This window comes from Bison bison, unplaced genomic scaffold, assembly GCF_000754665.1.
Source record: "Bison bison bison isolate TAMUID 2011002044 unplaced genomic scaffold, Bison_UMD1.0 scf7180017864297, whole genome shotgun sequence".
Classification (NCBI taxonomy): domain Eukaryota; kingdom Metazoa; phylum Chordata; class Mammalia; order Artiodactyla; family Bovidae; genus Bison; species Bison bison.
The window spans coordinates 3,008,545-3,034,629 of NW_011494869.1; the positions used below are offsets into that span (position 1 = coordinate 3,008,545).

Sequence of the window (26,085 nt, forward strand, 5' to 3'; positions counted from 1 at the left end):
AGGAAGATCTACTGGAGGAGGACATGGCAACCCACTCCAGTATTCTTGCCTAGAGAATCCCATGCACTGAGAAACCTGGCAGGCTACAGTCCATAGGGTCGCACAGGGTCAGACATGACTGAAGTGACTTAGCACACATCTCTTAGGAGATGCGAGGGTGTGGCCCACCTTCTCCAGGGCTTGTGTGAGGTCGTCCTGGCAGCAGGCTGACTTCCGGCATAACTCCTCATAGACGTCCTTACTGATCATGGTCTGGAGGTAATGCTTCTCTTTCTCCCCAGCCTTGTCCAGCTGAATCTTCAGACTCGCTATGATCTCCTTCTGAGAGGTTATCTTTAGGGCGGGGGAACATCACTGTCAGGGTTCATGGCCACAGAGGCATTCTCTGTGTTCACAGAAGATAAATAAGCACCGGTCTCTCTCCTCTCTGCACCAGCTTGCCAAGCAGTCTGTGATAATGCTCACTTCCCCTCACCGTTGTAAGAGGAAAAGCTGCTTTCCAAAGTCTTTTGCACTCCTCTCCCCAAACTTCCTTTCTATTAATAGTTAGCACATCCCCCAACTACAAGGAATATTGGAAGCACTGGGCCCTGATGTGGCAAGCACATGAAAAGTCTTTTTCACAGATTTCACAGCTTTGATGCATGCCAACCAAGCATGCGCCCTACACTCGTAACTGGATGGTTTCTGGTAACAGCTAATTGTCTCATGGTTAGAGTTAGGATTAGGGTTAACCTGGAAGTCAGTTCTGGGTTATAAACATGATGCGACATTTCAGTTGTGTGCATTGTGCCTCAATCCCTGACATAATCCACTAGACCTAACGCACCGTGAATGGAGGTGTGTGCTCTCTTCATCACTGTGTCCCCGTTACCCAGAGCTTAGGGCGTGGCACACTAAACAGGTGCTCACTAAATATTCCAAATGATTTGTTTAGACTGAATGAAATACTGCATTGGGCAATACTAGGGATGAACTGAACATGTAGTCCTGACAGAGTGTGTTTAAAATTGAAACATGGACTACTGATGAAAGGAAATGCAGTTTAGAACACAAAACTAAGCCTCTTTCTAAGGGTTGTTTCCAGTGATTCAAAAGGTCTATTATATGTGGGGCGTGTGTTAAGAAAACGGAACGTGCTTCCACACACCCAGACCCCTCTGGATTTCCATCAAAGGAATTCTGAAATTAGTGCTGCAGATTGCATATTTACATAACTAACGTTCTTTTGGCAAATGTGATAACGTGTGTACTGAGTTGCCTCAGTCATGTCTGACTCTTTGCGACCCCATGGACTGTAGCCCACCAGGCTCCTATGTCCATGGGATTCTCCAGGCAAGAACACTGGAGTGGGTTGCCATTCCCTCCTCCAGGGGATCTTCCCAACCCAGGGATCGAACCTGCATCTCTTATGTCTCCTGCATTGGCAGGCAGGTTCTTTACCACTCGCGTCACTTGGGAAGCCCAAATGTGATAACAGGCCTATGTTAAATATTTAGGCAGTATGCCTTATATTGAGAACAGTTCCTTGGGGATTTGCGTGATTAAGGCCTCAAGTCTGGATCACACTAGAGGAGAGACGAAACTCCAGAAACATTGGTGCCTCAGACCTCTGCTGTTTAAGATGGCAGCCATTAGCCACATGAGACTACAGACATTTAAAAGAACCTAAAATTGGTGAGTATTAAGCTTATAAATTCAGTTCCTCAGTGCTACTAAGCCATATTTCAAGCACTCAATAGCCCCATATGGCTAGTGCATGTAGTATCAAGTAACTCTAATATAGAACTTTTCCATCATCATGGAAAGTTCTACTGGGTAGTGCTATTCTTACACTTAGAATAGTCATAATATTTTAAGGTGAATTTTTTTTTATTATGAAGGAATCAGAGCTGCTTGGTCTCTCATTTATAATTCAGGAGACCACCTAATAAAGATGCTGTATTTTTTTCTTGGCCGGAAAGGTGGGAGTACTGCCATTCATGATGAAGAGAAAAAAGAGGTTTGGTGCGACAGCCAGATGGTCCAGGTTCAAACACTGCTCCATCCCATCACATCCTAATTAAGTCAGTTTGAGCCTTAGCCTTTCTCTCCTCTGTAAACCAGCAGAGGGAAGCCATGTCAAGGACTTAAGTAGATAGTCAATCAGTGATAACTGAATGTGAGCACAGTGCCTCACACACATTAGAAGCCAGTGACTCCTTTTTGTCTTTAATTCATGTAATGAAATAGAACCAAGTCCCCCTTCCACCTCATTTTTTTGTGTTTTGGGACTATTTCTGGAAGTGTTCCCTAGCAAATTGCCCCCAAACAATGAGTTCCCCCAACTCTGGTCTAAAAGGCAACTCTGGAAGACTTGATGCCAAAGCACAGATGGTTTGGGGCTTCACCGGATATTAAGACTTTCCGCAACTGGAAGAGATCCTTCTCAGCCAGCAGGTGGGTGATGGAGGCATACCCTACTTCAGGAGAGAAGTGGGGCCTCAGGCACCCCAGAATGCTCATGGACTGGGCAGTTAGTGGCATTTCTGTGAGGCAGAAGAGCTGGGTGCCAACTTAAGGGTCAAGAGTCACAGAGCTCAAATTTCTCACCCCCTTGGGGTTTCTGTGTACTCACCTTATTAGTCAGCTCCTCGTTGATTTGCTGGGTGCTGTTTTGTTTGCAGAGAGAGGTGTCCAGTTGCATACTAAATTGCTTTACCTGTGATTTGAGGTTATCATTCTCCTCCTCCATCTTTCTCAGATTCTCCATGGACTGCTCCCGGATTAAGGAACAACACCCAGAATGGAGGCATTACTTCATCACCAGAAGAGAAGCCCCTCCTCCTCTGCCCTCAGGCACAGCTCTGCTCTGTGCCTGGTGTATCTCAGGCCTTCTTTCTCCCCTTCACACGTCCTTCTCACCTTCCCTCCCTTCTCTCCTGAGGTCTGAGTACCCTCAGCCTCTATATCCCGCCAGGCCATGCAGGGCTCAGGTCCAGCCCTGGGATTCTTAACCCTGAGTCTTTCCAGATTATCCTCACCATCTTTTCTCTCCTTTTCCCTTCTAGTCGGAATGTCTCGAGCTCTTGCTCCACTAACTTCTGCTGCTCTTTGCTTTTTTTCAGTTGCTCCTTTTTATCCTCCAGCAATCTGCTTATCTCCTGAAGTTGTTCTTCTAGACTGCTTTTGGAGGAGGCGTGCTCCCTGTTCTGAGAAAACAAAGGCTGGGCTGAAAGTCAGTGTTAGACTCCATTTGGCTGGGCAGGGAGGGGTGGAAACCCAATCCAGAGATGACTGAAATAAATATGAGGACAACTCCTTGGTTATTTAGCATGTATAATAAAAAATTCCCTCAGGCTGAGCAACTCTTTTTTGGTTCAATTAGACATATTTTCTATTTATAGATACAGGTCTCACTTATTTACCAAGTCTTTCCACATAAAAACCTCTTTGAATAAATTTTTAAAAATCGTAGAAAAATACAAAAAGAATAATTCAAAGTTAAAAAAATTTTAAATTGACTGAGAAGGAGAGCTTATGAGTCCTAGAAAAAGAAATAATATTGTCTTTTTGTTTTTAAGCTTAGCCCTTGAAAATGCTTATTATTGGTGGTGGGAACTGGAGCTGACTGGCTGGCTTGGCAATTCTAACACAAATTCTGGATAAGTAGTTTGCAATGGATTGGTGGTAGCATCTTCCCAGATAAAGAACAATGCAATTTTTTTTTTTTTGCCTCGCCACTGAGTTTGTGGGATCATAGCTTCTGACCAGGGATTAAACCCAGTCCCTCAGCAGTGAGAGAGTGGAGTTCTAACCATTGGACTGCTGGGAAATTCCCAAGAGCTGTGCAATTAGTCTTAAACAGAGCCAATGCTTGCGCTGGCCACCTGCGTGCCTTCCGTACCTGGTGTTGAATGTGGTTTATACGATCTAGCTGTTCATTCAGTTTTATATCTTGCTCAGCCAGTGTCTTCTGAAGCTGCCTCTTTTCCTTCTCTGAAAGCTCAAGCTTTCTTGTGACCTCAGAGAATTCTAACGTCAGCTCCTCTATCCGTTTTCTGAAGCAAAATGGCAACAAACAAACAAACAAACACACACAGGTGGCTGGACTTCAGGGTCCGTGTCAGTGGACTGTGGGCTAGCTGCAACAGGGCTTGCTACCCCACTCCTGGGCAGCAACCCATGGTGCCCAACTGGCTCACGGGGGACAGAACCTCTGTCTGGAGGTGGACCTGCGATACCTGCTGGGGGCGAGCTCCTCCTCAGCTGTCAAGGAATCCTTCTGCAACTTCTGAAGCTCCCTCTGGAGCTCCTGGATGGTCTCTGCCTTCTGCTTCTCCAGGCAAATACAGCTTTGCAGCTTCCTCTGGCAGTCCTCCAGGTTGTCATTTGCCATAAAGACCTCTTCTTTGTAGTCGGCTGCTTGCTGAGCTGCAGAAGACAGGAGATGACCCCTGGGGCGTGTCCACATGTGAGAGGAGTATGTGTGAAGATTGGAGTCTCAGATGAGACCAGTTTAAAAAAGTCTGTTCCTTCATGTTGTGACTTACTTCAGTTTCCAATCTGTCCTCCTCTCTATTTCATTATCACTCCTGAGGAGCTTGGTTAAACTATCTGTCTTCAACCTACCCACCAGCCATGGACTTCTTGTTAAGTTAAACAAACTGGTAGAAATTGCTCAGGATCTGTTTTGAGACTCACCCTGTCTCTGGGTACAAATCCTGACCTCATGGAGTTTAGCTGTACCTGGTTCACCTGAGAACCAGTAATGTTAAACTCACACTGACTGTGATCTCAGGAAACAAGATCAGTGTGGGTAAGTAGAGCCCGGGCCTTAGAAGAAGGATGAGAAAGGTAATTATTGGTGGGGGGTAGAGGTGGATTGTTAGAGGAAATGCACAGTGAAAGGAAGCGGGGGCATGTCTGAAGAGGATGGGAAGATACCAGTTTAACTGGAAAGTGAAAAGGAATGGTGGGAGACAGTTAAGTGCATGGACTCGAGGCGGGTTTTGAAGAATGTCAAAAGGCTGAGAGAAATATTTAGACGTGATTTAGTGGGTTCTTGAGCAGGGACCTGCCATAAAGGAAAGAGTGTTTTAGGAAAAGTGGAATGTCTTAGAATGGAGAAAGATTTCTCCTAATATCCTTTTAGCCCACATCCTTGTCTACACTGGGTATGAAGGAAGTGAAGTGAAGTCGCTCAGTCGTGTCCGACTCTTTGCGACCCCGTGGACTGTAGCCTACTACGCTCCTCTGTCCATGGGATTTTCCAGGCAAGAGTACTGGAGTGGGTTGCCATTTCCTTCTCCAGAGGATCTTCCTGACCCAGGGATTAAACCCAGGTCTCCCTGGGCACTGTAGACAGAAGCTTTACCGTCTGAGCCACCAGGGAAGTCCATACTTCAGGGTATGAAGGAAGAAGCACTCAAATAATTTGTTTACTGGAGTTTCTCAACACAAATACCTCCCCACTTCCTGTTGTTTCTCCTATCATTTCTACGTTAAATATTACTCCTCTCTCCTTTTTTTTGGGGGGGGGGGCTGGAATACTGGAAGAAAGATGGTGTCACTATGGAAATGATTATATACCCAGCAGAAGGGAGGAGGATTTTTTTTTTTTTTAACAAGGAAGAGAGCAGGTTCAGCTTTGGGAATGTTGGTTTAGTCAGGAAGGTGGATGCAGCTAGTTTCTAAAGACAAGACTGACTAGGTGCCTTGTCAGGGCTGGGGCTCCAGGCGTTGGAGTTGCCTGCAGAGGAATTTGGCCACAAGGAGCAGAGGCGCTCACCAGCAGAGGGAGAGGAGAGACGGCGGAGGGTGGGGTCTTAGAGATGGGTGACCAGGGTCAGGGCAGGAGGGAAACGAGGTGAGATCTGCGGAAGAAAGGGTCAGATCTGTGGTAGAACGAGGGACCTGTAGTGTCTCCAAAGCTAAGAGACAATCACTGAGGTGTGGGGGCCAATGGCGTGGACATACACAGAGTTAGAGGAGGGTGAGGAAGGACACAAGCTTTGAACTTTTTTTTTTTCCCCCAAATTGATACATTGCTCACTTAACATTTATCCTTGTAAATTGTACAGTGCAGTGGTTTCTCATAGACTCACAAAGTTGTGTGACCATGAGCATATAATTCCAGGACATTTTTTATCATCCCCAAACAACCCATATCCAAGGCAGGAAGTTACTAGTGACCTCTGAGAAAGCAATTTCAGCAGAGGGGCAAGAACATAACCCACGCTCTAAGTGAATGTGTTTGGAGGCAAAAAAAGGAGAGAGAGAGAGTTAAAAAGCAGGGAAGGAAGAAGTGAGTGGTGTGATAAAGGTCCCAGAGAAGGTGGAGAGGAGTGTGGTGCAAAGAAGCAGGGTACAGAGCTCTGTGCTCCTGTGTGGAGGAAAGGAGAGGCTGCCAAGAAAATGTGGGCATGTGAGAGCAGCAGTCTGCTTTCCCAGCCTGAGCACCTGCTGTGTGGCGGGCGCTTCACAGGGAGCATAAGGTTGGGGTGAGGAAGGGGCTTAGAGGGCGGTCCTAACTGCTGTGAGGTGAGATGGGATCCTGAGGCGACTGGAGTGAGACAGTGGAGAGGGGAGGGGACTGCTCTGGTCCACTGCGTTGGGGGCAGTGGGGACAGTGCTTGCCCGGGGGCCTCACCAGCCAGCCTCTGCTGCTGTTTGGCGTCTTCGAGACATTCCTTCAGCTTCTTGATCTCAGCTCGCAGGTGCCCGTACTCGGCCTTGCACTTGTCCTGCCTCTCCTCCTGGATGGCGATTTCGAGTTCGTTTGTCATGCACTGCTGCTTTTCCAGCTCCATCTCTTTTTTCACGAGGTTGTTCTGAACCTGCGCCAGTTCCTTCTCTAGCTCGTGCAGCATTTCGTCTTTCTCCTGGAGGAGCTGAAGAAAGTGAAGTGTTAATGCTGATGGAGGCCTGAGCAGCAGCAGGGCCAAGTCAGCTAGAGATCGCCTTGAGCCACCATCTTCTCTTGTCAGGATGTTGTAGTAGCCTCCACCTGGGCTCCCTTCCTCCCCTCGGGCTATTCTCTGACAGAGACTAGCAGCCAGAGGTGGGCTTTACAAATGCGAGCCAGATCTTGTTATGCTTCTGTTCAAAGCCTCCACTGGGTCCACCTCACGTGGAAGAAGGCCAAAGTCCTTACAAAGACCTCCCGGGATGCTCACAATCTGGTACTTGGCTACCTGTCTGACTTTACCTCTTGCCACCCCACACTTGATCTGTTTCTCAGCTCACTCCCGCCTTAGGGTGCCAGCCCTTGCTATTGCCTCTGCCGGGAATATTCTTCAGGATCTCAGCTTGGGTGGCCCTCTTTCTTTATTCAGATTTATGCCCAGATGTCACCTTATCAAAGATGGCCTTCCCTGACTACCCTGAGTAAAACAGCCACCAAGTTGTGTTAGGAATTCATTAGTACCTAACATTTTATTGTAAGTTTTGTTATTTGTTGGTTGTCTGTCTCCATAGACTAGAACGCAAGCTCCATGAAAGAAGGGATGGCACATGTTTTATCATATTCTTCATGCCTTGAAGAGTGCTTGGAGTATCATAGAAATTAAAAAATATCTGTTGAATGAACATACGAGTGACTCAAAGATGCTTATCCAGACTCCTCACTTCCTGTTGTCATCTCTCCAAATATCTCCATTTAAAAAAATTAATTTATTTTTAATTGGAGGATAATTGCTTTACAATATTGTGTTGGTTTCTGCTATACACCAATGTGATTCAGCCACTGATATACATACGTCCCCTCCTTCTTGAACCTCCTTCCAACCTCCCACCCCATCCCACCCCTCTAGGTTGTCACAGAGTGCTGGTTTGAGCTCTCTGAGTCACTACAGCAAATTCCCACTGGCTATCTGTTTTATATATGGTAGTATATATGTTTCCATGCTACTCTCCTAATTCGTCCCACCCTCTTCTTCCCCTACTGTGTCCGAGTCTGTTCTCTATGGCTGTGTCTCCACTCAGTTCAGTTCAGTCGTTCAGTTGTGTCCAACTCTTTGTGACCCCATGGATTGCAGCACTCCAGGCTTCCCGGTCCATCACCAACTCCCAGAGCTTGCTCAACTCATGTCCATCGAGTCGGTGATGCCTACCAACCATCTCACCCTCTGTTGTCCCCTTCTCCTCCTGCCTTAAATTTTTCCCAGCATCAGGGGAAAGCATCAATCTTTTCCAAGGAGTCAGTTCTTTGCATCAGGTGGCCAAAGTATTGAAGTTTCAGCTTCGGCATCAATCCTTCCAATGAATATTCAGGACTAATTTCTTTAGGATGGACTGGTTGGATCTCCTTGCTGTCCAAGGGACTCTCAAGAGTCTTCTCCAACACCACAGTTCAAAAGCCTTTGGCACTCAGCTTTCTTTATAGTCCAACTCTCACATCCATACATGACTACTGGAAAAACCATAGCTTTGATTAGATGGGCCTTTGTTGGCAAAGTAATGTCTCTGCTCTTTAATATGCTGTCAAGGTTGGTTATAGCTTTTCTTCCAAGGAGCAAGTGTCTTTTAAGTTCATGGCTGCACTCACCATCTGCAGTGATTTTGGAGCCCCCCAAAATAAAGTCTCTCACTGTTTCCCCATCTATTTGCCATGAAGTGGTAAGACCGGATGCCATGATCTTAGTTTTCTGAATATTGAGTTTTAAGCAACTTTTTCACTTTCCTCTTTCACTTTCATCAAGAGGCTCTTTAAGTTCTTCTTAGCTTTCTGCCATAAGGGTGGTGTCATCTGCATATCTGAGGTTATTGATATTTCTCCCAGCGATCTTGATTCCAGCTTATGCTTCATCTAGCCCGGCATTTTGCATGATGTATTCTGCATATAAGTTAAATCAGCAGGGTGACAATATACAGCCTTGAGTACTCCTTTCCCTATTTGGAACCAGTCTGTTGTTCCATGTCCAGTTCTAACTGTTGCTTCTTGACCTGCATACAGATTTCTCAGGAGGTAGGTCAAGTGGTCTGGTATTCCCACCTCTTGAAGAATTTCCCACAGTTTGTTGTGATCCACACAGTCAAAGAAGCAGTCAATAAAGCATAGTCAATAAAGCAGAAATAGATGTTTTTCTAGAATTCTCTTGCTTTTTCAATGATCCAATGGATGTTGGCAATTTGATCTCTGGTTCCTCTGTCTTTTCTAAATCCAGCTTAAATATCTGGAATTTCATGGTTCACATACTGCTGAAGCCTGGCTTGGAGAATTTTGAGCATTACTTCGCTAGTGTGTGAGATGAGTGCAATTGTGTGGTAGTTTGAACATTCTTTGGCATTGCCTTTTTTTGGGATTGGAATGAAAACTGACCTTTTCCAGTCCTGTGGCCACTGCTGAGTTTTCCAAATTTGCTGGCATATTGAGTGCAGCACTTTCACAGCATCATTTTTTAGGATTTGAAATAGCTCAACTGGAGTTCCATCACCTCTACTAGCTTTGTTTGTAGTGATGCTTCCTAAGGCCCACTTGACTTTGCATTCCAGGATGTCTAGCTCTAGGTGAGTGATCACACCATCATGATTATCTGGGTCATGAAGATCTTTTTTGTACAGTTCTTCTGTGTATTCTTGCCACCTTTTCTTAATATCTTCTGCTTCTGTTAGGTCCATACCATTTCTGTCCTTTATTGTGCCCATCTTTGCATGAAATGTTCCCTTGGTATCTCTAGTATTCTTGAAGAGATCTCTAGTCTTTCCCATTCTATTGTTTTCCTCTATTTCTTTGCATTGACCACCAAGGAAGGCTTTCTTTTCTCTCCTTGCTACTCTTTGGAACTCTGCATTCAGATGGGTATATCTTTCCTTTGCGTCTCCACTGCTACCCTGCAAATAGGTTCATCGGTACCATCTTTCTAGATTCCATATATATGCGTTGCCCAGAGTGTATGTGTACTTAGGCACTCAGTTATGTCGACTCTTTGTGACCCTCTGGACTGTAGCCTGCCAGGCTCCTCAGTCCATGGGATTCTCCAGGCAAGAATACTCGAGTGTGCCACGAGAAATTTCAAGGAAGAGCTCAGAATTCCACCCCGCCCCCCATTCCTGTGGCCCCCCTACCCCCTTGGCCCTCACACCCCCTTGGCCCCCACACGTCCTTCCCCGTGTCTAAAGCGCCGCAATCTCACTGCGCATGCGTAGGTCCTCTCCAAGCAGCACTGAGGATGGCAGAGCCGCAGAGCCCGCTCGCGCCAGGCCTAGTCTCGCACCTGCCCTGTGGCGGTTCCAATCAGGGATCTCCTCGCTTTACCTTGTCTTTCTTCAAACCAAGCTTCTGGGTCTCGGTGAACTGCGTCTGCAGCTCCTGCAGCCGCCGCTGCATGATGATGACCTCCTTATCCTTCCTCTCCACGTGGGCAGATGTCTCCTCCCGCAGCCCGTGCAGGTCCAGCTCTAGCTTCATCATGTCTACAGCGGGAGGAGACAGTGCTTCGTGCTCAGAGGGGCTCTGCACCCTCCGGGGCTCCCCTCACCCCACTCCGCCACTGGCCCACGGTTTACCCTTCATGATGTTTTTCTTCTGTTCTGACACGGACTCTAGCTCCATGCGCAGATCCTTCACGAGGTTCTGGTATTCCTCCACGTGCAGGCACTGGCTGTCTTTCTGCTCTTGGAAGTGCTTCAGTATCTGCGCAGATGGAAGAAGAGCAGGGCGGGGTGAGGACCTGCGGGGAGAATGTTCCCTAGAATGGCGAGGGTCCAGACAGGCAAATCCGGAGGGACACAAAGTAGCAGAGTAGTTGCCGCGGGAGGGTGGGGGGTGGGGGATGGGGTGAGGACGGGGAGGATGGGGAGCGATCCGTGATAGCTCATGGATATGGGTCTCTTTTTGGAGTGATGAAAATGTTCTGAAATTAGTGGTGATGTTGCCCCATTTTGTGAATATACTAAAAACCACTGATTGTACACTTTAAATGGTGAGTTTTCTGGTATGTTTGGAGAAGGAAATGGCAACCCACTGCAGTATTTTTGCCTGGAGAGTTCCATGGACAGAGGAGCCTGGTGGGATACAGCCTGTGGGGTCACAAAGAGTCAGATACGACTGGGTGACTAACACTTTTCTTGTATGTAATTACATCTCAATTAAGAAATAAAGAGTAAAAAAAAAGAAGGATATGGCCGGCTTCACCTGCTCACACAGAATGGAATGTGCACAAAAGCCACCCCCTTCCTTCTTGCCATACTCAGTGTCATTCATGAAGCACTACTGTGTGCCAGGCACTATCGGGGGTGCCGCAAACACCACAGACACCACTTCTTACCCCAGGGAGCTGACCTTCTGGTGGGGTGAGACAAACAAAGAGCATAAAGTAGTGACTAACAGAAAACATGAACAGCTGATACCTGGGTCTCCTGCACTGCAGGCAGACGCTTTATCGTCTGAGCCACCAGGGAAGCCCATGGAAGAAACAGGTCAGCAAAAGGGGAATGGAGATGTATGGGGTGGAGGTGAGGTGTGCTGTAACTTTAAATAGGTTGGATAGGTTAGCCTCAGTGAGATGGTGACCAAGGAGGAACAGTTAGTTGTCTGGGCATGATGGGATGCTGGGGAGATAGTTTATGTGATTTCAGAGTTGACAGCGATGGTGGGCTGCGCTATGAGGACTGAGGGGAGCAGCTGCAGAAGTGCAGGGCAGTCACCGTATGACCTAGGTGTGGCCCTGAAGGGCCAAGGGAGGGAAGAGAGGTGGCTGGCCCTAAGTGAGATGTGAGTAGTCTCAGTCCTAACAGAATATTTACATAATGGCTTTGGGTAGGATATATAAAACATATGGGAAACTGGATTCTGTTTCTTGAAGAAATCTGTACCTTTAAAAAAAAATAGAGTGTTAAAGAATTTGTGTTTAGTAGATACAGAGTTTCAGTTTTGCAAGATGAGAAAGTTCTAGAGATTTATTGCACAATAATGGGAATATACTTAACACAACTAACTGCACATTTAAAAATGGTTAAGGTGGTCAATTTAATGTCATGATTTTTTTTCCATTATGAAACATCAAAAAGTGAGGGAGGAATAAAGACATTTCCCAAACATGGAGTGTATGAGATCTTGCTATATGTCAGGATGTGAATAACATGGGACTGACCTTTAAAATATATGTTGACAGACATACAAGGAGAAATTCCAAAGTTCATCCAGACTCTATGGAAATAGAAAGCCCTGGGAAAAGATGCATCTGTGTTCCCCAACCAGGGGATCCCTTGGAGAGCTAATGTGTGTTGACTCTCTCTGCCACTTCCCTTTACCACTACAGTATTCAGCATTGGCATGGCCTCACGTGGCTGGCTTTATTTTACATCTCAAATTCAGGTATGACTGACTTCAGATCTCCTAGAAGGGACCCTCGCCTTGTTTTCACTATTTATTGGTTGGTCAAGTCTTACGATTTGTTTATCTGGCTTAAATGCTTTTTGATTATTTGAGTCAACTTTTGAGATGGCTTTGAATTTTGAAAACATAAGAGTTTTTAAAAAGGGAGTGAATTTGAATTAATAATCTTCCCTAAATTTGTTGCTTTTCAATTTCAGCCAGAAACCAGAAGGCTGGATGATTCTTCTGAGTCTAGCAAGCCAACAGGAGTCTCTGTCTTGTTTAGCTATACCGTTGGACATGAATGAAGAGATAGATGCAATGCAAAAATTCAATTTCAAAATCTAATCATGCCAGACACATTCCTTGGGTACATTATATACAGTATCCTTATGGCAGGGCTGAACAAAGTGAGGCAAATACAGAATAAAATATAAAATGTAGTATAAAAATTTTAACAAGAAGGAGAGCCCAGAATCAAACCCAACTTAGCCCATCCATCAGCACAAATAGGCAAATTTCTCCCACCTTTTTGATGTCTTCACAATCTTCTGAGGAACTAGGGGGGTGTCGGTGGGTGGCTGTATAGGAAGCAAAGTCTGCTTGTAATTTTATCAAAGCCTCTTCGCGCTCCAGAACCTGCAACGTGGCACAGATCAGTTACTCTGGATCATCAGCACAGTGGCTGTTACTGGTGCTATTTTTGCAAGGTGTTCCTTTGTCAGCCCAAGTTTATTACAGCATTGTGTAATTCACATTATATAAACTAGGGAGAAAGAATTATGTTTTCAGTCTTATATCAAGGCTCACTAAGGCACAGACAGTGGTTTTTCTTGAGTCCATCAATGGCCACACTTTGGACCCCCTCTTGATCCTCTCTGTATGGTCCAGTTTATGAGGCAGAAGAAGGTTCTTTGGAGACTGTGATGGAAAGATGTACTGAATCTCTCAGAAGATAGGATTCAAAGTTCAAGAAGTAAAGAAGGAAGCTTCTTATGGATTGAGTGACTGTGTGTGTTTTTTAAAATAATAAAAAAAGAAACTTTAGTTTTTGTTTGTTGAAAATAATTCAAATAGAACCCAAGCATCGAAAATAAGAAGTTAGGGACTTTCCTGGTGGTCCAGTGGCTAAGACTCTGAGCTCCCCATGCAGGGGGCCCGGGTTTGATCCTGGTCAGGGAACTAGATCCCGCATGCTGTAACTAAGAGTTTGCATGATGCGACTAAAAATCCAGTGTACCACAGATAAGACCCGGCACAGCCAAATAAATAAATACTTAAAAAAAAAAAAAAAGAAGTGAGACTCTCCTATTTAGTTATTCTCTTCTTTCTCACTTCTGCTAAGGAGGAGGAACACTATTGATAATTTACAGTAGGGGTCCCCGACTTCTAGGATCTAATGCCTGATGATCTGCGGTGGAGCTGATGTGATAGTAATAGAAATAAAGTGCACAATGAATGTAACACACTTGAATCATCCCGAAAGCATCGCTACCCCCTCCCCCATCTGTGAAAAAACTGTCTTCCAGGAACCGGTCCCTGGTGCCAAAAAGGTTGGGGATCACTGATATATACTTCTATATTATGATCTAAGACTTAAAAAAATAAAAGCTGGATTGGACTCTACACAGGATTCTGAAACTTTTTCTCAATAATATACCACAAATATCCTTCCATGCAGCCCTTACAGATCTACTTAATCCTTTTCCTTGGCATATTATTATTCCATAATATGGATGTCTCTTTAATAATTTCTTTTAATCTCTTTAACTGTTTCCTTGTTGATGGACTCCTTGGTTGTTGAGTGAGATTTTAAGTCTCTTTAGAATCTCAGACTTAGTGTGAGTTGGGGATGCACAGCAAGTAGAACATGAACAAGAGGCAGGGGCATGTATGCGTAAGACATGTGAGGAGTGCTGGCGAAGAGATTACTTTAGGCGATTCTTTCCCCTCCTTCCTTTACTCAAGACTTTATTTTGGGTCTCTTGGGAAAATGTTCTAGAAGGAGACACTTACCAAAGCATTACTGCAGGCTAGCTTATTTCGAAGTTCCTGTATTAGATCGTCCTGTTCAGAGACCTTTTGCCAGACTTCAGATAATCGTTTCAGGGTCTCCTGATGCTCTTGAATCATGCAGGGAGAAGTGAATATACGCACCTTTGAATGATCACCCTTGTTCTCGGGATCCTGAGATATTTAAAAATGATAGGTTGATTTTGAGCCAATTTTGGAATCAATTTCAGAATGCCATGAACACAAACAATCTCTAGACCAATATTCTAAAAGTTCATGTTCACATATCTGATTCATATATGTGAATCAGATCTTCCAGAACAAAAGAAAACAAATTAAAAAGTGCACATACAGTAAGAAGTTCAAATGGTTCACAAGAGAAAACACTGAAAAGTAAATCTTGACCCTCCGTGACCCAGGTCCCCTTTTCCATGATGGTCTATGGTACCAGTTTTTTGTATATCCTTCTGGGGAGAGTTTATGCATATTTACATATCACTTATATATGTGTGTGTAACCCCTTACTCTTTCCCTACCCAAGTGAAAGTCTTCTGCATACTATTCTAAACATTTATTTAGGATATTTTCCATATTGCTATTTGTAGATCTATCTTATTTTTCTTTTAAAATTAATTTCAAAATGTCAAATTAATTTCAAATTAATTTCAAGTAATACACACACAAATATACATAAAATTTTTATAGAACACTGTAGGGACTTTCCTGGTGGTCCAGTAAGAATCTACTTTTCAATGCAGGGGACTCAAGGGTCAACCTCTGGTTGGAGAACTAAGATCCCACACGCCAAGGGTCAAGTAAGCCTGCATGCCACCACTAGAGAGAAATCCATGTGCTGCAACAAGGTGCCTGCATGCTGCAGCTAAGACCTGACAGCCAAACAAAAACAAAAACAAAAAAAAGCAAACCCTAAACTGCCCCACCCCAAACCTCTAAAATGAAGAACACTGTAATATTACAGGCAAGTCTAAATTTCTCTTTGACCACCACCTCTGCTCACATACTTACTGCATTCTCCAGAGATGATAACTTGTGCATATTTTTCTAGAACTTTATCTATACATTTACATACATACAAATGAATATTGCAGAATACAGATATTATTTTCACTTTTTGAAACATAAATTTTTTCTCAACAAGATGTCTTAGAAATTTATCCATGTTGGTACATGTGCCTCTATTTTGGCTCTTTTAAATATGTTTATCTAGTTTCCTATTGATGGGAATATATGCTGTTTCCAAGTATTTTTCTAAAATGAAGCTGCAATGAATATTTTTGCACGTAAATCTTTGAGTAGCTATTGTAGTTTATGTGTAGATTAAATCTGTAGATGTATTATAGGAATCTATGTAAACAGGGTCTATTTAAAACTCTGATAGCTGTTGCATGCTTATCCTTCAAGGAAATTACCAATTGACACTCTCATCAACATGAATGTGTCTGTTTTCCTAGAACTGCATTTTTTATTTTTAAATGTCTTTCTCTAGATTATCTGAAATCATGCATGAAGGTTACTACCTGTTCACTGGTCTGCACTAATAATGGGGTGAACTGATGCAGAGAAGCAAAAAAGAACAAAAAGTCCTAGTTTGGATGGTAGATCCTTTCTCCATTAAACTATATCCCTAACTGGGCTTTTTCAGGCAAAGTTAGAAATAGTTCATGTTCACTGAGCGTGAAAGTTGCCCATGAGTATATAAATAATTCAGTGTCTATGTGGAAAAAGGAATGGGGAACAATAAAAAGGTTAAGAAACAGAAAGATGATATCTACAGATTCCAATATCTTAATACTTACAGTATGAAAAATAGAAATTACTTTTAAAGTAATAGAAGAAAAATTCTTGGAATTGAAAAAAATGTAGATCTTCAAAGGATCAGCTAAGTGTTGAGAGACTTAATGAGAAATAAATTTTAAAAAATCCTGAGCCTAAAAACCTCTAGAGTTCAGAGATGAAACAGGTGACTCACACAAAATGAGAAACAGGTTGAAAACTAACAATTCCTCTTTAATACTGCATGGTATAATACAACACAGCTATAGTTTTCTAAGACTTAGTTGTAAATCTGTATACCCAATCAAAATAGTATTCACAAATGATGGCAAAATAAACCTTGTTCAGACATGGAAATTTTGAGAATTTTTTCCATTCACTGTTGTTTCTGAAAGAATTAACAAGGAATTATTGCAGCAAAAGGAAAAGTCCAAGAATGTAGAAGAGGTGGAGTATACCGCTTAGTAAGTAAAAGTTGGCTTTATTTGTAATCTTAAAGAAATGTACATTTTGTCTGTCATATAACTAGCTCAAGAAATTAAAGAAAAGATGAAAAGTTTTCAAATTCATTTACATTAGGGTAGCATAATCCAGACACCAATATGAGATGAGAACACATAAATTTAAGTCATCAAAATAATCTCACTTCTGAAAATAGATAAAAACTAAATGCTAATAAGCTTATAATAGCAGTTTATTATGATTTAATTTAGCAGTTTATTATGATATATATTATTTAATTAAAATTAAATTATTTAATTAAAATAATAACATATATCAAGGAGGATTGGTTCCAGGAATGTAAAGATTGTTCTATAAATGAAAATCTATTAATTTATTACACTTCATTACAGGAAAAAAACTCTATGATTACTTTGATAGGTGCTAACAAAAACATCCAATAAAATCCAATATCTATTCCTGGTAAAAATTCTTGATAAGCTATGTAGAGACAGTTACATCTTTAACTTCAAAAAGGATATTAACAAGAATCCAAGAACAGATATTATATTTAAAAGTGGGATATTAGAAACATTTAAAAATATGAGGAGCAAGGCAAGGATGCTACAATTCTACACTGTTCTGGAGGTCTTAGTCCATGTGGTAAGATGGAAAATAAATTGTATAAATGCCAATAAGGAAAGCAATTTAGGAAAACCTGAGATAGTCAACTAAAAATCTGGGAACAGAGCTCAAAAATACCAGGATAAGAGTTTTTCTCTACATCAACAATAATTAACACAATTAAATGTACAAAAGAGCTCATTCATAAAATAATAACAACTGTAATACATCTAAGAATAAACTTAAGCAAGAAATATGTGAGATCTATAAGGAAAAGTGTAAAATCTTACTTAAAGGACACACAAGAAGCCTTGACTAAAAGTAGAAACATATCATGTTCCATGTGTGTGTGCGTGCTAGGTCACTTCAGTTGTGTCTGTTTCTTTGCGACCTCAGGGACTGTAGTCCACCAGGCTCCTCCGTCCATGAGATTCTCCAGGCAAGAATACCAGAGTGGGTTTCCATGCCCTCCTCCCAGGGATCTTTCCAACCCAGGGATCAAATCTGTGTCTCCTGCATTGCAGGCGGATTCTTTACTGCTGAGCTACTGGGGAAGCCTGTCATGTTCTATAGGGTATGATAATTTCTCCCAAATGAATATAAAGTTTGAAAGTAAGACAATATGAATTTCACCAAGACAAGAGATACAAAAAAGACCAAGAAATATTTGAATGTAAAAAACAGTGAAGTTGGACCCGCCCTAAAAGGAGGTATGGAAACATAGTATCAGTTACTATCAAAAACAACTCTGATCTTGGTGCAGGAACTGACAAGTAGATCAAAAGAACAGAGAATCCAGAAAGAGATTAGTATGTATTTTGAGCTGGCACTTCGTCAATGGGAAAAGGTGGGGATGTTTCATAAGTGGAGCTGGGACAACTGGAGATCCATTTTGATAAACATAAAATTACAGCCTTCTCTCATTATTTATATGGGGCTTCTTGGCCCTGGGTCAGGAAGATCTGCTGGAGAAGGGATAGGCTACCCACTCCAGTATTCTTGGGCTTCCTTTATGGCTCAGCGGTAAAGAATCCGCCTACAATGTGGGAGACTTGGGTTCAATACCTGGATCGGGAAGATCCCCGGGAGAAGGAAAAGGCTACCCACTCCAGTATTTTGGCCTGGAGAATCCCACGGACAGAGGAGCCTGGCTGGCTACAGTTCATGGGGTCTTAAAGAGTTGGACATGACTGGACAACAAAACAGCAACAGCAGCTCATTATTTATAAATGAAATATATATATATATATATAAAATATAACTACAAAATTATAAAACTGTTAAAAGACAGTATAAGATAAACTTTTGCAATCTGGGGGGGGGGTAGTGAAGGCCTTCCTAAATAAGACATAAAACCTAGGATCTATTTAAAGAAGGGCCAAGAGATTTAGTTTCATAAAATTAAAAACTTTTGTATGTTGAAAAACACCATTAACAAGAAAAAATAAAAATTACAAACTGGGAGAAAATATTTGTAACTTATATAATGAAACATTATTACCTATAATATAGATATAGAAGAACCTTCTAAATCTATATCATAGAAGGTGTAGAACCGTCTATGCGGTTGCTGTTTAGTTGCTCAGTCGTGTCTGACTCTTTGGACTCCATGGACTGTAGCCTGCCAGACTCCTCTGTCCATGAGATTTCCCAGGCAAGAATACTGGAGTGAGTTGTCATTTCCTTCTCCAAAGAACCTCCTATAAGTTAACACAAAAAAGGCTAACAATCCAATAAAAAAATGGTTATACACTTACGAACAGGGCTCAATACTTTGTTCATGAGGTGGGCACTGTGACCTGCCTCCCCGATCCCCTTCAGCAGTGAAAGACTTACTCCTCTAGCTGCGGGGGTGCTGCCCTTCTTGGGGATTGCCTGGGTTGAAGAAAACATTTGCCCAAGGTCATGTCTTTCCCTAGGAAGACAGCTCACATCCAGTCACTGACCACCATGGAGGTATAAAGGCCAGCTCCCTTCTCCCCAGTTTATAATTGCTCTAGAGGTCTTTCCAGTCTCAAAGCTTGCCATGAGGTTGACTAAGGCATTTGCTGGGACAGCCCAATATCTCCTTCTGCCCAACCCTGCTTCCTTTCCCTTCATAGGAGCTGATGCCAAGACCTTTCTCTAAAAATGTCTGACATGCCAGTCTGTCTCAGAGTCTGCTTCCTGGGGAGCTCAACCCACAATTATTAGAATGAAAGGAAATAAAAATTGTAATGAGAAAATCTGTTTTATTTTCCCCCATCCATCAGTTTAACACAACTTAAATAGACTGAAAACATGCCCTGTGAGTGTGGGGGAATTATTGTTGGTCAAAGTGTAAACTGGTAGAACCTTTTTTAGTATTCAATGTAGAATTCTCTTTAAACATTAAAAATAAGCATTTCCTTTGACCCAGCAAAATCTCACTTCAGGAATTAACCCCTGTATGTGGTAGAAAAACAGGTCAGTAGACGGCACAGGGTACAGTCATACTACAGAATACAAGGTAGTAACTAAAAGAAATCATCAATTAAGAGAGAAAAGAAAAAACCATCAAGATATACATTTAAAGAGCAAAGTACAGAACCACATTTTTAAAGTGACTCATTTATGAAAAAAGAAAACCTCAACATTTTATATATGTAAGTGTATAGCAATAGGCTGGGGAAGATTGCCAGCACATTTTGAGTGACTGCCTAGGGGGAGGAGAGTGGGATGGAGAAGGGAAAATGTGGACTTTTACATTTAATCTCCATAATTCTGTCTAGAAAGCCTATATTGTTGTATTAGTTGTATAATTTAAAAAACCAATTAAAAGAAAAAAGAGACAAGTTCAGGCACTTTGGCTCTTCTTTGCTGTGTTTCGTGACTTTCTCCTCCTATTTGATTCTGAAGCTATGATTTGCATGAGTCTTGTGACCTAGAAGAGGCAAGAATGGAAGATTTGGAAGCTCATTTGGTAATTTACTTTCTGTCTTATTTGAAGTGGTGGTTCCTTATATTATCTTTCCTTGTGACTCATACGGTAAATAATCTGTCTGCAATGTGGGAGACCTGCGTTCGATCCCTAGGTGGAGAAGATCCCTTGGAGAAGGGAATGGCTACCCACTCCAGTGTTCCTGCCTGGATAATTCCATGGACAGAGGAGCTTGGTGGGCTACAGTCCATACAGTCCCAAAGAGTTGAATACACTTTCTTTTCTTCTCCTTATGTTAATTAAGAAGCCTTAACATTCCTAAGGAGCAATCTTAAAAAAGATGTGAAGGCTGGAAGTTCAAAGCTGAGGGCCACAAAAGTCAAGGGAAGGAATGACAACTAGTTGAAAGTTTGGGTTTCTGACAGAGAGGGTGGGACCACTGCAGGGACCACTGAGAGCTCCTGGCCCAAGTGGTCTGGTTGAAGTCCTACCTGAGCGACGATCCCGCTGAGCTCCCCCTCCAACATCTTCACTTGGCACTCAAGTAACTCGATGTTGCTCAGGGAAGTCTGGTATTTATCCCTGTAGAGGTTTAAGCTCCTTTCGAGGGAGACGATTTTGTCCCCAGCCAAGGCGAGTTGCTCCTGGGCCAAATGGAGCTTATCCCCTGTGTTCTCATTATGATTTCCCAGTTCCTCCTCATAGAGAATCACCTGTTGGTATAGTAAAGAGACCACACTGAACCCACGGAAGCATCTAATGACGAAAGGATATGGCTGTAAGATAGCATGCAGAGGAGTCTTTTATCTTAACTAGAAATGCAGATGCAAAGAATAGGCCCAGCACAGATCTAAAAGCTACCATACGTAAAATCAGAATGGTAATGATTAGAAAAAATTTTTAAAAAGATTGTCCTTTTTGGATGGTAAGCTTCTTAAAGGCAGGGACCATTTCTGTTTCCCATTCTTCCTGGTATGTAGTTAATTCAATAAAGATAATGTTAGTTGATTAACAGGAATGAATGTATAGCTCCATTTTTAAAGGGCTTGAGATGGAAGTATTATTTCTTTACTAGGTATTCTCTAGAGGTCTAATTTAGAAAATGTGGAGTCTCTGGTGCACACAGGTCTGCTTCAGCAAAGGTCCCTACAGACAGTGGGGGAATAGGACCTGAAGTTCCTGGGGAATTCGCATCCTCCTTATTTAGGTTCTTTTTCTTCCTAATCAGTTAATTAGTGAACCAATTGAACACATATTTATTGAATGCTCAAGAACAATGTCTTTGGTGCTTAGGGATATTTATACTTACACAGCACAGGCTCCTCCCTCACAGCATTTACAAACTTCTATTGGGGGAGATACAATTTAAAATTAGCAAACAACTCTTGAGTGTGCTAAATTATATGACTTGCATTATATGTATTGAAGGAGTTAAGAGCAGGAGGGTCATCAAGGAAGGCTTTATTTGGGTTCAAATAGTTCAGAATTCAGATAGAACACATTCTGTTGGTTTAAGCTGATGTATTTGCTGCCTGCCATTTTGAGAGTCATCTTAGGAAAGGATCATTTACTTTGAGGTGTTTATTAGGGAAGAAAAAGTTCTAATGAGGTGGATGAAACTGGAGCCTATTATACAGAGTGAAGTAAGCCAGAAGGAAAAACACCAATACAGTATACTAACGCATATATATGGAATTTAGAAAGATGGTAACAATAACCCTGTGTATGAGACAACAAAAGAGACACTGATGTATAGAACAGTCTTATGGACTCTGTGGGAGAGGGAGAGGGAGAGGGTGGGAAGATTTGGGAGAATGGCATTGAAACATGTGAAATATCATGTATGAAACGAGATGCCAGTCCAGGTTCAATGCACGATACTGGATGCTTGGGGCTAGTGCACTGGGACGACCCAGAGGGATGGTATGGGGAGGGAGGAAGGAGGAAGGTTCAGGATGGGGAACACATGTATACCTGTGATGGATTCATTTTGATATTTGGCAAAACTAATACAATTATGTAAAGTTTAAAAATAAAATAAATTAAAAAAAAGAAAAAAAAGAAAAAGAGAAAATGAATATTTTATATTCATATGTTTATAACAGAAGCTGTCAGGAGGCCTGCCTATACCCCCTTGACACTCACCATCCCTCCGTATGCTAACTCCCTTCCAACTGCAAGCATCTTTAGTTTTTTTGCCTGAGGGATGCACTGGCCCCAGGAGCCCACTCAAGCCGAGGAGCAAGACAAGACAAGTGACAAGTACGGGGAGTTAACAATATCAGGGGCAACCCTCAACCACTGACTGGAACGATTGGCTGGGATCAATTTTCAGTGTGTCCTATATTTCCTACCGGAGTTCTCCAGAGGGATTGAACCCTGGTTTCCCACAGCAGTGATAATCTTTTTTTTTTTTTAATGAATTTTTATTGGGGTATAGTTGCTTTACAATGCTGTTATTTTCTGCAGCACAGCAAAGTGAATCAGCCATATGTATACATATATTCCCCCCTTTTTAAGCTTTCCTTCCCATTTAGGTCACCACAGAGCACTGAGTAGTTCCCTGAGCTATCCAGTAGTTTCAGCAATGATCTTAATTGTAATTTTCTTTATGGGCTTCCTGTCCTTGTTTGACACACTTCCTTACTCTTTCACTGTGCTTCGTGGGATCACCTCCCTCCTGAATTAACTAGTACTTATAGAGTCAGACATGACAGTGACTAACACATACTTGTAGCCATCTCCTTGTTTTAGGATCTGCTGTGGGGAAACCCAAACTTAGAAGTTTGATACTTCTGTGAACAAAGTACTGAGGGAACTTGGCAGAGTGCTGAAAGTAACTTTCCAGGACTTTCCCATATTGGGCTCTGTGTCAGTGACTGTTGCTTGCCAGATTCCACAACAATTCCTCCTCTCCTCCTTGTAACAACCTTGACTTTGTTTGGGACAAAAGTGTGCCTCACTAAAACACTGCATTTCTTTGCCTTCCTAAGAAATTGTTACAGCCATGTGACTAATTGTTGCCAGTGGTATATAAGTCAAAGTATTGTGTGGGGCTTCTGCAAAGTGTCCTTTAAAAGGGAGGAGTGTGCCTTTCTCTCTCTACCCCGTTTCCTACCCTCACCCTGATTATTTGGAACAAAGATGTAAAGGTTGGTGCTCCAGCAGCCATCTTAGGTGACCTGGAAAATGGAAGCTCTCAGCTGATGATGGTGGAGCCGAAAGACAGGACACAGGTAGCAGTCTTAGACTACCTCTCTCTTATTTTATGTCATAGAAATTAACTATTTTTAAAAATAAAAAGTATTTTATTTTTTTTGAAAGATCCTTCCACTAGATAGACAAGTCTAGCTTGATACATTTTTTATATTTTCTGATTACTAAAGAAAGATCTGGTGATCCCCAGAGTTCTCTTTCTGTGCAACTCGATCTTCTCTGTTACTCTACCTTACGAACTCTAAGAACTTAGTCTTCTGGGATCCTTAGATGATTCCCTTCAAGTAAGGGAGTCTACCAGGCTCTCCCAGACTCCCATTTTTGTGTCATGGACTAGAAACTCGAAACAATAAGCCAAGGACAATAGTAGTGCTCACCTCATTCGTTTCCCATTTCTCAAGACTACTGTCTTTCATTGTCTGGTGTCCAGTGTCTTTAAAAACAACAGTGTCTAACTATTTTATTTAAGACACTTGCTTTGGCGTTTTCTGTTATATGAAGCCAAATAAAATCCCAACTATTAATAATTCAGGGTCACTTTATTCAGGCTGGGCTCTTGTTTAAGTTAGGGTGAACCAACCAGTTTTAATACAGCTTTGCATTAGCTTTATTAAACCATGGTTTATGCTCACAGGCTTTGTCCCAGATTATATTTTGTAGAATAACCTTTCTTTGTTTCTTTCCCTCCCAATCCTTTACAGCAAATTCTCATTGGTCATAATATTTCCTTAAAAAAAAATTCCATGTTTCTTCAAGGCCCTTCATAAATTCCCTGGAGTTAGTCATTAAGTAATAGCACCATTCAAGACAGTCCTTGGAATTTTATCTCCAAAGGCAGAGGAGGACAATGCCAGAGGAGGCTGCCTGTTCCATTACTTCAAACCCATGGTTTTACTACTGCTAGTGCTACCACTGCCCAACTGATTTTCGTTCTAAGGCTTTTGTCTTTGTAATTTACTTGGGATTCTATAGAGATGATATACTCTGGTTAAAAAAAGAAAAATACCACCCCGGGACATGAATAGAAATGAATATCCAGAATGTACTTAAGTCGAGTCTACTTGATCTAAAACTCCAGTCTGCAAAAATGACTGACGAGGTACTCTCAGTGATTAACTCAGACTCAACATCTGGTTATCTTATCCGCTATGCAAGTGCCAGGAATTTATATATGATTGAAATCTGATTTTTCTAAAAAAATGATTGATTTAGTGGACTTTATACCTCTTTCATAACCCCTAGAGACCTAGAGTCTTTTGCATTTAAATTGCCATGGTAATAGAATGGAGATGATAAGCCTCCGTGCACACCACACACATATGTGTGCATGTGCACACATACACCCCACACACGCACACACATACCACACACCCTGTATGCATTAATACTGGACCTCTCACCCAGTTATGCCATTCTGTTTAGTTCCCTCTGTTCAGTTTCAAAGAAATCAAGAGTTAAAGAGGGCAAGTAGATAAAATCTGCTCAAGATGTGAAGCTCTCCTCTAAGTCCACTGCTTGCTTTCTAGTAGTTTTGACCTGATTTCTGTAGATACATGGTCATATAGGACACTTCCATAGTTACTTTCTCTATACCTCATCTTCTTTCATCTTGCAGTGATGGTGGAGAATAACCAGGTCGGAAGTCTGCTTCTCCAGGACTGACTGATACTGCAAGAGGGAACAGTAAGAAGTCTGCAACTCCTCGGTGCGAAACTCCAGTTCTTGCTGAAGGGCCAGCAGCTTTTTCTTGAGTTGTTGGAGTTGCCTTAGATGACATTGCTTATTAGGCTCAAAATTCACGTGTGACTCCTCAAATGCTAAGGCTGTCTTCTTATTCTGTAATTGAGAAAGGCTTTAGATTGTTACCAAGCAGGCAGTCACTCTTTGATTTTTTTTTTTTTTTGATCAACCATTCACATCCATCTATCCACCCTTTTGTCTTTTCATCTCCAGAGCACTTATTAAATGTTTCACTCTGTTCACAATAAAGCATTACTTTGTACTTTCACTCTGTATGAACAATTTAAAAGAAGGAAAAAACCATAGTTCCTTCCTACTATTTAGATCTACCATTCCTATTATGTAGGTCAGAAGAAAACACACACACGAAAGGGACCTAGAGAGCACTATAAAGATACACTCGATAATATGCTTATGTTTTGTCTTCAAGTGAAAAGAAAACACAAATGACCTGGAATGGAATGGATTTCTGGTTATGGTTCTTGGACTAAACTTGATTATTAAAAATGCCCAAATAAAAGGACAAACTCTTGGGGAAATAGCTTTCTGGAATGCTGGGAAACAGGAGGCAGAGATATTGCTAAGGCACATCTGAGCACTGACTCTGTCTCCTCTTGAAGGCAGATATGAGCTTGCAGTTGCTGAGTGTGTGTGTGTCTGTATGTGTGAGAGAGAGAGAGAGAGAGAGAGATCTCTCCTTGCCAGTCCACAGTCAACCTGAAATGCTGCTAGACCCCACTTAAATTTTCACTCATTCATTCATTCCATAAGCATATGTTGAGCACCTACATTGTATCAGGTATTCTGCTCATAGGACACATCCCTGAGTTGTTTATTCTGGTACAACTGAGGTCTTCACATGGATGCTTCTATATTTTCTTGCCCAACATTCCCAGTTGAAACAGAAGCAGGACCCTATGGTCCTTCTCCTGCATGTTCTCCACCTGTCTTTTGTCTGTAGAAAAACTTTAGCCAAAGCGTAAGTTTAATCAGAGAAGTGAGAAAATGCAGAAGCAAAGGAAAGTAGTCCAACAAGACCAAACCATAATAGCTTAGTCAT

General features: G+C 42.2%; 1 protein-coding gene across 1 annotated transcript in view; it reads right to left on the reverse strand.

The window, feature by feature from the left end:
* PMFBP1 (polyamine modulated factor 1 binding protein 1) overlaps nt 1-26,085 on the reverse strand; it is a 41,851-nt gene that overhangs the window by 5,185 nt on the left and 10,581 nt on the right. Inside the window, exons 3-14 of the mRNA XM_010851106.1 lie at nt 24,879-25,121; nt 20,561-20,782; nt 14,315-14,485; nt 12,827-12,937; nt 10,489-10,615; nt 10,238-10,395; nt 6,632-6,872; nt 4,224-4,413; nt 3,887-4,040; nt 3,024-3,191; nt 2,618-2,755; nt 169-333 (exon numbers count right to left, since the gene is read on the reverse strand). Coding sequence (XP_010849408.1) covers nt 169-333; nt 2,618-2,755; nt 3,024-3,191; nt 3,887-4,040; nt 4,224-4,413; nt 6,632-6,872; nt 10,238-10,395; nt 10,489-10,615; nt 12,827-12,937; nt 14,315-14,485; nt 20,561-20,782; nt 24,879-25,121 — 2,088 coding nt within the window. The remainder of the gene's footprint in view (nt 1-168; nt 334-2,617; nt 2,756-3,023; nt 3,192-3,886; nt 4,041-4,223; nt 4,414-6,631; nt 6,873-10,237; nt 10,396-10,488; nt 10,616-12,826; nt 12,938-14,314; nt 14,486-20,560; nt 20,783-24,878; nt 25,122-26,085) is intronic.